Source organism: Vidua macroura, chromosome 23 (genome assembly GCF_024509145.1).
Source record: "Vidua macroura isolate BioBank_ID:100142 chromosome 23, ASM2450914v1, whole genome shotgun sequence".
Lineage (NCBI taxonomy): Eukaryota > Metazoa > Chordata > Aves > Passeriformes > Viduidae > Vidua > Vidua macroura.
This window is the reverse complement of record NC_071593.1, coordinates 4,604,647-4,616,295: the sequence shown is the minus strand read 5'-3', so window position 1 is coordinate 4,616,295 and position 11,649 is coordinate 4,604,647. Positions and strand designations below refer to the sequence as shown.

Sequence of the window (11,649 nt, the reverse complement as noted above, 5' to 3'; positions counted from 1 at the left end):
GGCCCCCAGCTGCATAGGGAAAACCAGAGATATTCAGGGGGATTTTCCTCCTGCTAATCCAAGAAAGCACCAGATAGGGCTTAAACCCCACAAAGAAAAAAAAGATGGCACCTTCATCCTCCCCCATACAAAACTGACAGGCCAAGACCATCCCAGCATCTCCTCCCAGAGGCACCAGGTGCTTCTCAGAGTTTTGTTGCTTCTAGGCGTCCTTTGCCAGAAATTCAGTCATAAATCGCTGCTGCAAAGGTAACTGATGCCAATGTATTGCAAAATTAATCCTGCTTGATTTAGTTCATCCTTAATATTTGAAGTGCTGTCATAGATTTCCCATGAATCACAGAACAGTGTTCTCGTAGGCGGAATGCTTCACACCAAGGTTTATGCTCCAAAACCCCCAGCCTCCCTGTTGTCCCTCTTCCCCTCAGGGAGCACCAAGAAGCCAGTGAGGTTCCCTTTTCCTGAGGCTGCAGCATCCACCTTGGTCCCCAGCAGGCACTGGCACCTTGTACCACCTTCCCACCTCCGAAATGCCCCAAACCAAACTTGCAGCTCAGCACACATGTTACTCACTTGGCCCCTGGCTCCAAGGGATGCAGCCACCGTGGGATCCATTGCCCTCAGCTGGGTGAGGTGGATGCTGGGCGCTAGTGACAACACCAAGGGGGATGCTTGGCCACAGTGCTTTTAGTGTTGGGCATTTCTCCCATGTCCTTTGCCTATCTCACCTTTTCTGAAGCTTTTTCCACCCGCTTCCTTGTGACTTGAACTCCCATTTCACCCTGTCTGGGATGTTCCCCCTGACTGCACCATGGCCCCTTTATTTATTTTAGCCACTGTTCAGGCCACAATGCTGGCCAACTTCTTCCTTTGCTGCCAGAGCCAGCCATATGGGGATAATTAGGCTTGGATTAAGTTTAACTCTTTACAAGGCTGCAACACTGCACAGCCCCTTGCAGCTCTTCTCCAGCTCTGTCCCCCTCCTCACCTCTCATCCCAGTCTGTTTGTTTACAGCTGCTTGCTCCTGGAGTTCTAGGAAATCTCTTCCCAAACCAGATAAAGCAGTTTTGCAGATTATTCACACCCACAGCAGCCACCAGCCAAAAAGCTCTGGCCCCAAGTGCACCACATTCGTCCTTCCTCTGCTTCCCTCCTTTCTCCACAGACCCTCACAGGGGATTTGAATGGGTGCTGGGCTCAGGGGGCTGCAAGCTCCAGGGCTGGACTGTTGCCCAGTCTGGGCCGAGGCAGAGCCATGCCTCATTTTGCAGGAGCTGCTGTTAGAAGCCGGGTTACTTTTGCAGTCACAGATCCAGGAAGAGCCCAGCATGCTGATATTACCCACAAAGAACAGCTTTTTCCAAAAATGTCCTCAACTTGACCCAAGGCACTCAGCCCTGTGTGACTCCCACCAGTCCCGGCTTCCCTTGGCAGCAAATTGCTAATTGACAAAGGGCTGGGAAGAAAAATAAATAAAGATCCTCCCATGTTCCAGCCAGACAGAGAAGGTGGGGTCAGGTAAGGCCACACACCCCAGTGCTCCATGCAGCACCTGGGTGGCAAGCTCCTCCCCAGTCCCATCCCACTACAGCCTCTATCCATAGCACAGTCCCTTAGAGCTGGGGACACATCAAAGCCAGCCCAAGCTGCTCCCAGCCCGTGCTCAGGGCACTGAGCTCACCCTGCAGCACCAGATATGCAGCCGGGACAGCACAGGGCAGGAAGCAGCAGTCCCAGTGGACAGACAGGGCAGGCTGTGCCAGTGCAGCACCGAGCAGCTCCATCTTTGTGACTCAGGGGGACAGGTGCTCCTTCCCTCCCCTCTCCTCGACCAGCAGGACACCCAGAGCCATAGGCCAGCCAGAACCCCAGTATGGGCCCTTCCCCAAACCCAGGGGACGCTGAAGTTCTGCTCAGGAGACTGTGGGTCACTGACACCCGAGCTCCCTGAGGGCAGGCAGGCCATGGGAAGAGGTCCTGACCAGCGTGAGTGCAATGGCAGCTGCCCCCGGCTGCGTCAGCCTCGGCCTAGGAAAAGATCCAAACCAGCCCAGTGCTTACCATAGATATTTATTACAGAACACCAAAAATACAAATTGAACATACAAAACATTATCAAAACTGGCCCTACTGTAGCATCTACATGCCCAGGGCCTCTGCAGCACCCAGGGCTCCTGCAACCACCCGAGGTCCCACATGAACAAACCCTGGCTGAGCACCCTGAGGCTTCAAGTGTAATCACACTCAAAGGGGAACTCCCTTCTCTTCAAATGCTGCTTCTTCTTCCTCAGTTTCCCTGAGCCCACGATACTGTAGTTGTAATCAGATGTGACGTAGGGGATCTCTCCCTCAATTCCTTGCTGCAAAATGGAAAAATTAAACCAGAAACAACTTTAAGAACTTGTACCTTCAGCAGAGGGGGAGGCACATCCTGCCCCAGGCTGACAGAGCTGATGGTGGGGAGGACTCAGTTATCACCAAACCCCACTTTGGCATCTGAAACATGAGCAGAACATTCTGTTCTCCCAAGGTTTCTGTGCTTAAGGACAATTTCACAGAGAGATAACCATCTGCTGATGCCCAGGCATCTCCCAGCACGCATCAGCCTCAAGAATAAGAAAATGGAAAACCTGCCAGCCAGCTGCAGCTCAGCCAACTCCCACCCCTCCCCTGAGCTCCTACCTGGCCCAGAAACACACAGTTAGGGATGGCGATGCTCCCAAGGAGCAGACAATTCACTAGTCTCAGATTCACTGGAGGCACTGGTGTCAGGATGTAGTAAAGCTTCTTCTCCATATCAACTCCTCGGACAATTCCTAAAAAAGAAAAAAACACATGCAAAGCTCAGTCACTAGGTATCCCTGCTCACTGTCACATCCCTACACACAACTGAGCACCAAAGTCCAAACTGGAACATTAAATTAAGTCACAAGGAAACTGAGACAACTACTGGAATTTTGCAAAAGCTACATGGAACGTACTTTCGAGAACGTGAACGAGAAAGTGAGTCACTGTGGAGTTCTGAGAGCAGCTCCGAGTGGCACCATTCAAGGACATTCCCCACAGCTCCTACCACCTGTTAACCAAAGTCCAAGGACTGCAATACAGTCTTTAACAGCAGAGAATACACCACACTCACCCCACTTCTCCAGCTGGTTTTAAAAGAGTAGATAATTCCATCACTATGCAACCTGTCTGCCTAAACACGGCAGGTGAGAGCAGAGCTCCAGGTGTGCTCACCGAAGCCCAGGCAGTCGCAGAGTGGTGTCTGTGTCAGCAGGACTGGCCCTTCGGTCTGGCACCGGACGTCCACCGGAATGCAGCAGAGCCCGACCCAGCTGGCGTTCACCGCGTACATGATGTTGCTGGGAGCAACATCCGTGTGAATAACCCTGAGCGCAACAGCATTGAAAGGTACCTGAAGTGGGAAAGAGAAGAGAGAAAAGTGTTCATCAGCTCCTCATGGATTGAGTTTGACTTCAGAGATAAGACCCTGCTGACTACACACCCTGCACGCTCCCACACCACACCTACACATAGGCACTACGGCAGGGTACACAAAACAGCTTCTGTGCCAACACCTGCACACACAGGACACACCAGCAACTTAACAGAAGTCTGGCTTCCAGACACCCTGAATACGGTCACTCTGCAGATTAGAGTGTTTGTCCCTCTTCTGAGAAACACATACAGTAGAACAAAATTGCCCATCACTTCAAGTTCAGCTCTGTGCACGCTCCCCTGCAAACCATCCCAAAAAGCTCCTTTACCTGATATGGCACCAGGCTGTGCAGTGGGAGCACTGCCCCAATGTCCAGGCTCTGCAGGTGCCCCAGGTATCCCAGGATGGACATGTCACGCAGAATGCCGCTGTGCACTCGCCTGAAAGAACAACCCCACGTCAAGGACAATGTGTGGTTCTGTTCAGCCCATGGACCTCACAGAGCACTCAACATCCTACTTACGCTTCACCTGCCATCCCCGCCCGAGGGAATTCTGGGTGGACATACAGCAGCTTGTGCTGTGGAGCTGACACGTCCTCCCCTTCAGGGTACTTCCAGCTCTCCATGCTGTCCACTCCCAGCTGCTTGCACTTGGATTGCTGCTTGCCCTTGGTGTGCAGCCCGGCGCTGAAGTGGACGTGCTCAGGTGTCAGCGGGGGCATGGCCTTCCAGTCGCACATGTCCATCTGAACAATGTGGCTGGGTGACAACAGCCGGATGATATCAATGAGGAGCAGCAGCCCTTCACCTTCAGGAGCACAGGAAACACACGATTGCTGCTACAACTGTGACAGGTGACACAGCAGCGTTAACTCGGGTGGACACGCTGTGAATTGTTGTTCCACGTGGTGCTGTGCCACTGTTACCTCCCTCCCACACCTCTCCACAGCAGATTAACCCCATTTACCTTTCACCCAGCCCATGGTGTTGATGACTAGAGGCACTTCCTTCTTGTAGTAGCTGAACACGTATTTCACAACATCAAGGTACCTCTCGGTGTCCTGCTCACAGCTGGTCTGGCCATAATACACCATCTTACTGGGCATCTGCTGGTGAGTGAAGGGGGGACCTGGCAAAGAGAGCACCGAACATCCAGTGCCTTCCCCAAGTCAAACCAAAACATTCCCGTCCCTCAGCACCCACATGCCCCCTCTCCCGAAATAACCCATGCTCTTCCCACATGCCAGTTGTCCTTGCACAGCCTGCAAATAGGGGAAACTGGTTTGTCACTTGCAGGCTGGGAGTTTTGTTTGTTTCAGATTAATATTAGGTGTGTTTTTTTGTTTGAAATCACTGCTCACACACTTACAAATCTTTAAAGAACAGTCTATGACAAACTGGTTAAACACCAAACCAGCCTGGCAATGTCCTTTTAGACAGTGACCCAAATCTGCATGACTACAAACTCCAGCAGTTTCCTGGACTCTGTTTTTTCCACTCATCACAGCAGCCTCAATCTGTGGAGATCCACTTTGGATTTCTCAAGTTAGTTTTATCTATGGATATAAATTTTCCCAAGGAGACCTTTCACATCTGAAAGGCAGAACATCCCCTTTGATATACCTTAGCATGTACTACCACCTCTACAACATCATGTTTCTTTAAACCAGAAGAATAGCTCCATGTTACTCAGGGAGCTTAAATGTCCCTGCAAGAAAACTTAAACAGCCCTTGGTTTATTCTCCCCAGGAAACTCTGACAGCTGTGGTAGCAGCTTCCCCTGAAGCAGAGCCTCTGCCCAGAACACCCTGCTCATTTCAGAAATGGAACAGGTCTCTGTAACCGCAGAAGTAGCGGAACACATACCCAGAATGGGCTCTGTGACGCTGCTCAGGGACACGCACCCAGGCGGAGTGAATTCTGCCTGGCCGATGTCGCACTCCATGTACTCCACCACAGGAAGGCTGCAGGGAGAGAGACTGTGTGTTAGCATCCACCAAAAGAAGAACTACATGACCTGAACACATCAGAAGAACAATCTGATTTTGTTCTACGTTGCAAAGCTAAAATTTGTGAATCTCTCCTTCCCTCAACCACATTCACGGTGCATTTCTAAGTGTTGTAACTCCCTTACTGAACCCAAACTGCTTGGTGCCTAATGTGCTCACACACTCCAAGGCAGCAATTTAACAGTATTTCAACAGAAATGTTCAGGAGGCAACTATACACCTTTGAGTTCTGATGGCTCTTCTGAGAGACCTGTCAAACATCTGTATTTTCTTTTTTCCTTCTCTTAAATCTCATGCAGCACATAAAAGCTTGCAGAACATGGAAAGACTCACCGATTCAGTAACAGGTTAATTAGGTATCTGTTGAATGTCGATTTCCCAGTGTTTTTTGGGCCACACACCAGCACCACAGGGACACCTTCATCTTCCGCTAGAAAGAAAAGCAGAGTGTGAAGTGGACTGATGCTGGCATCACTGACCCACCCAAGGCAACGCCTAAGCTCTAGATATACATTCTTCATAAAGAAAAATTCAACCCTCAAGCAGCATGTGCTGGCCAGGGAATTCTTTCAACTTTAACTCATGAAAAGCCTCGTGAATTTCCTTTTTTTCAGGCAACATAGCCAAAGGCCTGCACTCACCACAGCAGGTCTGGATCAGCTCCTCCAGCGCCAGGCACATGCTCTCCGACACCAGCAGCCCGCGGTCGGGGCTGCACTTCACGATGCCCACAGACGCCAAGACCGCGTCCTCTGGCGTGAAGTTAGACTCCTCCTTTTTCTAGGCGAGAGGGTGAGCACTCAGCACGGGCTGTGTGAGGCCACGGCTCGGCGCTGACAGGGGCGGCCGCCGCTGGCTCTGCATGGGCGGTGCGGGGACGGCATAGGGTGCAGCGGGCACCGCGCCGCCTCACCTGGGGCTCGAAAAGCCGCGACAGCGGTGGGTAGCTCAGCAGGAACCGCGTCACCGGCGTGTCTAGGTGCTCCAGCAGCACCACAGCGCAGTCGGGAGAGAACCGTGCCATCACCTTCACCCGCGCCTCTGAAAGAGGAAAGTGCCGCCATCACCCTCAGCCCCGCGCCCGCCCGCGAAATGGCACCCACCCGCTGCGCAGCGCCCCGCGCACAAAATGGCCGCTCCCCGCACCGCCCGTGAAATGGCGCCCGCCCGCGCCCCCGTCCCGTCCCGCACTCACGGCGGCGGACGCGGTGCGAGCGCATGGCGGCGCGGGCGGCGGCGCGCAGCTGGCGGACGGCGGCGGCGGGCGGGCGGGCGCCAGGCAGCGCCTCCAGGCTGAGCGCGCAGTGCGTGGCCGGCGAGAAAACCGGCAGTCCCGGGTGGTGAGAGGCCACGGCGAAGCCCAGCAGGCGGACGGCACCATAGAGGCAGCGCAGGCGGCACTTGCCGGTGAAGGTCAGCGCCTGCGGGACAGAGCGGGCGGTCAGGCGGTGCGGGGCGCGGCGCGGCCGGCGCGCTGTGGGCGCTGCTCACCTTCCGCGGCTCCAGCAGCAGCACGGCCGTACCCTCCGCCGCCTCCACGGCCACTAGCCCCGACTTAGCCGGCGGCACCATCCCGATGCGAGTGAAGGAGGCGGCGAACTCCCGCCAGGCCGCCTCCGCCCGGCTCGCGCGGGCCAGGGCACGGGCCGAAGCCCGGCGGGGGCGGCTGCGCCGCGCGGACATGACCGCCGAGCCTCCTCCGCCTCCCGGGGCCGCCCCTCGGCCGGCCCCGCCCCGCCCGGGGCGAGGCCTCGCCCGCCGCCGCCCCGTTAAGAGCCGCCCGCGCGGTGCGGAGCTGCCCCACCATGCTGTCGCCCGCGCTGCTCCGCCTGTGCCTCTGCGCGGCTGCTGCCGCCGCCTGTTCGTTCACCCTCCGCGGCGATCACCGCCTGGCCGGGCTGTTCCCGCTGCACACCGCGGCGCACCGGGAGGACGCCAGCCTGCTCGTGTGCGGCTGCGACGAGTGAGTGCCTGCGCTGCCTGTGCCCCTAAACGCGCTCTGTCCTCCCTGACAACCTCTCGATTCCATAGAGCCTCCTTCAAGAGCCACGGCTACTACCTGTCCCAGGCTCTCCGCTTCGCTGTGGAGGAGATCAACAACTCCACCACGCTGCTCCCTAATGTCACCCTGGGCTATGAAATCTATGACACCTGCTCTGAGCCTACCAACTTCCACGCCACGCTGGGTGCCCTTGCTCGTAAAGGCACGCAGGATGTCCAGGTGCTCCCCAGTTTCCAACACTATGAACCCCAGGTGGTGGCTGTCATTGGCCCTGACAGCACCCAGCTGGCCCTCACCACGGCCGCTGTTCTCAGCCTCTTTCTTGTACCAGAGGTAAGTGCAGCTTCTATGGCTGATGAAAACCAGGGATCCCAAAGAGTGATGGTTTCAGGGATGGTGGGTTCAGACCTGAGGAGACTGGTCGAGCTGGAAATGCAGCCCCTCTGTGTGTGCTGTCACACGATATTTCACAGGCAGTCAGTGGGCTGGCTTGCCATCCATTACAGCTTTCTCCCGCTTCAGGACGCTTGGCACTGGGTCCACTGCCTGCCCAGCTCCAAGTCTTCCCAGGATAGGCTGCCTATGCCATTAGCTCTCAGGGGTGCAGCTGCCTGGGCCAGCGCATCCCCCTTTCCCCTAGCTCTCATTGCAGATCAGCTACGAAGCCTCCACGGAGTTGCTGAGCATGAAGCGGCTGTACCCCTCTTTCCTGCGCACCATCCCCAGCGACAGGCAGCAGGTGAAGGCCATCTTCTTGCTGCTGCAGCACTTTGGCTGGACCTGGGTGGTGCTGCTGGGCAGTGATAACACCTATGGCAGGGCCGGCCTGGATGCCCTGCAGAAGCTGCTGACTGCAAGCAACGTGTGCGTGGCCTACCGAGGCACCATCCCTGCCAACTCGGACGCCAGCAACCCCGAGCTTCACAACCTGGTCCGAATTCTCAGAGACGTCAAGGTCAATGTCACTGTTGTGTTCTCCAACAGAGGACGTGTTCTGCCATTCTTCAAGGTGGTGGTCCAGAAGAACATCACGGGCATGGTGTGGGTGGCCTCTGAAGACTGGTCGTTGGCTCAAACCATCTGGCAGGTACCTGGCATCCAGACCATCGGTTCAGTGTTTGGGATGGCAGTAGAGAAGCCAGAGTCCACAATGCTGGAACGCTTTGAAGCTTGGAAGATGTCGGAGGAAGGTGCTGTGGCTGAGTGTGCCAGCAGTGCAGAGGCAGGCAGGGAATCTGTGGAGAACATGACGCTGAACTGCAGCCAGCGCTGGACCAGCTGCCATGCACTTGCCACTGTCCCTGACATGTACGACGCTCAAGGTTCCTTCAACGTGTACTCAGCTGTGTATGCCGTGGCCCATGGCCTCCATGACCTGCTAGGCTGTGCCTCGGGGGCCTGCAGCAAAGGCACTGTCTATCCCTGGCAGGTAAGACCAACCTTGTGGAAGATCCATGAGGGTCCCTTCCCACAGGCAAGGATTTTTCCATTGTGCCCAAAGGTTTCCTGTCTTTCCCAGAGGCTCAAATCCCAGATGAAGTCCCTTGTGGGCTTCAGCTGCCCCTCACAGTCAGAGCAGCCAAGACCTAGACCTAGAATCCATCCTAGTTCACTTGTTCCTCTACCACCAGCCCCTCACTGAATGGGATTTCTTGCAGATGTTGGGGGGCTTGAAAGCAGCTGCAGGACAGAGGAAGCATCCTCCAGCACATCTCCCTCCAATGGCAGGAGTTGTGCCATTGGAAGGGCTCCTCTCTTATTCTTCTGTTTTACAGCTCCTACAAAAGATTAGGCAAGTAAACTTCACCCTGTACAAGAGCCGAATCTCTTTCGATGCCCAAGGGGACATTCAAAAAGGCTATGACATTGTCATGTGGAAGTGGCTGGGCCCAAACTGGGCTTCTGATGTGGTAGGAACCTTCCGTGTGAACCCTGACAGGCTGAGCATCGACCCAGGCAAAGTTGTGTGGCACACAGAAGATGGCCAGGTATTGTTCTGCACCCAGGTCTTATTTATTGCTCACTTCTGAGCTGACTGCATCCCAATGCCACCAGTTCTGGGATGTTTCCTCATAGCAGGGCAAAACTGAGGGCCGAGGCAGTGTGGGGCGGTGCCAGAGTGCTGCTGCTTGCCAGCCTGACCCTGTCTGTGCTCCCGGCAGGCTCCCAGCTCGGTGTGCTCCAAGGCCTGTGAGCCAGGAGAAATGCGGCTGCAGCAGAGCCGCCACAAATGCTGCTTCAGCTGTGTGGCCTGTCCACCAGGAACCTTCCTGAACACATCGGGTCAGTACACCGCAGGGTCTGATCCTGCCCCTTCCTCCCCTACCCACATCCTACCTCCTGCTCAAGTCTCATCATTCCCAGCCTCTCACCTCCTGTGGTCAGTAAAACCTCTGAGCTGACCTGAAGGCAGTGGGTTTGGCTCCTCCTGTTTGCTTACCAATAGGTATGCAAACCCATTTGCTTACCAATGGGTATGCCCTGTGCTTTCCGGGGAGTACTGCCCACAGGTGAGCCCACCTGGGCAAACAGAGCCTCTTTGCCTGTGGCCAGGGAAAGGGGACGTCCGGCCTGGTAGCTGTTCCCTGCACCGCATCCTCCGCCAGGGAAATTCAACATAGTGGTTGCCTTTGTGCCCCAGATGGCACACGGGGCTTCCGCACTGTGTGATCATCAGCACCTGGCATATGGAAATGTCTCCTGCCTCAGAATCACCAGCCAAAACAACAAACCCCTTCCTGGCAGCTAGTGCCTCAACACCCTTGGCCTGTGGAGTGGGCAGGGGCAGCTCTGGGGACAGTGGGAGCAGAAAACCCCCCTACATGGTACTGTCCCATTCAACAGCAGCTGCTGCAGATCCTTCCCAAGTTACTGCTTGATGCATGGGCCCCTTCCCACCCACAGCCCCCATGGCCCTAAGCCTCGCACAGCCGAGCCACTATCTCAGCCCAGGCCATGGGTTTTGGGAGAGTCCACGGGGCCAATTTTAGGTGGGGGGCCTTTTACGAAAAGAACTCCCTCTGCTACCCCAGGCCTGGGAGCGCCTGCAGGAAGGAGCAGGTGTGATGGGTGAGCAGAGCCCAGGGAGCTGCGAGCCGGGCCCTGCACCGTGGCAGAGCTCTTACCGGGTCCGAGGTCTGTGAGGTGTCCGTGTCCTCCACAGACCCTTTTGACTGCCAGGCCTGTGGCTTGGATGAGTGGGCTCCAGCAGGGAGCGAGGTCTGCTTCAACCGCACCATCCAGTTCCTGTCGTGGTCCGAGCCCCTCTCCTGGGCGTTGCTGGCCCTGGCTGTTCTTCTCATGCTGCTCATAGCGGCGCTGGCTGTCCTGTTCGCGCTCAATGTCTCCACACCTGTGGTCAAGTCCGCGGGCGGGAAGACGTGTTTCCTCATGCTGGGCTCCCTGGCCTGCACCTGCAGCAGCCTCTTCTTCTACTTCGGGGAGCCCTCGCAGGCAGCGTGCCTGCTGCGGGTCCCGCTCTTCACCATCAGCTTCACCGTGTTCCTCTCGTGCGTGGCGACCCGCGCCTTCCAGATCCTCTGCATCTTCAAGCTGAACGCGCGCTGCCCTGCGCTCTACGAGGCCTGGATGCGGCGCCAGGGGCCGGTGCTGTTCGTGGCCGCCAACACGGCGGCACAAGTGGCGCTGTGCGTGGTCGCCGAGGCCGCCAGCCCCTCGGTGCCGCGCCGGGAGTACGGCGCACGGGACGAGTGGGTGGTGCTGGAGTGCGCCCAGAGCACCGCGGCCGACGCCGCCATCGCCTACACGGTGCTGCTCAGCGCCGGCTGCTTCGCGCTCAGCTACGCGGGCACGGACCTGCCCGCCGCCTACAACGAGGCCAAGAGCCTGACCGTGAGCCTGCTGCTACACCTGAGCTGCTCGGCCGCCGTGATCTGCTCGCGGGACGCGCTGCGCGGCCGGGCCGCGACGGCGGCGCGGGTGCTCAGCACGCTGGGCACGCTCGCAGCAGTGCTGGGCGGGTACTTCGTGCCGCGAGCCTTCGTCATCCTGCTGCGGCCGCACCAAAACACGGCCGAACACTTCCAGATGGCCATCCAGCAGTACACGCGCCGCCTGGCCGCCGCCTGAGCCGCGGGGCTCGACCCCCGCCGCGGGGACCGACCCCCGGCCCTGGCCCGCCCCGGCCGCTCACGGCGTCACTGCCGGCGCCCGCTGACGCCACGTCCGGCGGTG

General features: G+C 57.0%; 2 protein-coding genes across 2 annotated transcripts; one reads left to right on the top strand and one right to left on the bottom strand.

Annotated features, from left to right (window-relative positions):
- Positions 1-2,055: 2,055 nt before the first annotated feature.
- Positions 2,056-7,274, bottom strand: NOL9 (nucleolar protein 9). Its single transcript, XM_053997332.1, has 12 exons — positions 6,945-7,274; positions 6,649-6,874; positions 6,367-6,494; positions 6,095-6,233; positions 5,787-5,883; positions 5,311-5,408; positions 4,412-4,573; positions 3,967-4,252; positions 3,772-3,883; positions 3,242-3,419; positions 2,684-2,817; positions 2,056-2,361 (listed from the first exon to the last, which is right to left on the bottom strand). Exons 1-12 carry the CDS (start codon positions 7,134-7,136, stop codon positions 2,230-2,232), a joined length of 1,884 nt encoding a protein of 627 aa, XP_053853307.1. The 5' UTR covers positions 7,137-7,274; the 3' UTR covers positions 2,056-2,229.
- Positions 7,229-11,544, top strand: TAS1R1 (taste 1 receptor member 1). Its single transcript, XM_053997331.1, has 6 exons — positions 7,229-7,416; positions 7,485-7,788; positions 8,108-8,884; positions 9,231-9,443; positions 9,618-9,738; positions 10,619-11,544. The coding sequence occupies exons 1-6, from the start codon at positions 7,259-7,261 to the stop codon at positions 11,542-11,544; spliced, it is 2,499 nt and encodes an 832-aa protein (XP_053853306.1). The 5' UTR covers positions 7,229-7,258.
- The last annotated feature ends 105 nt before the right edge of the window (positions 11,545-11,649 follow it).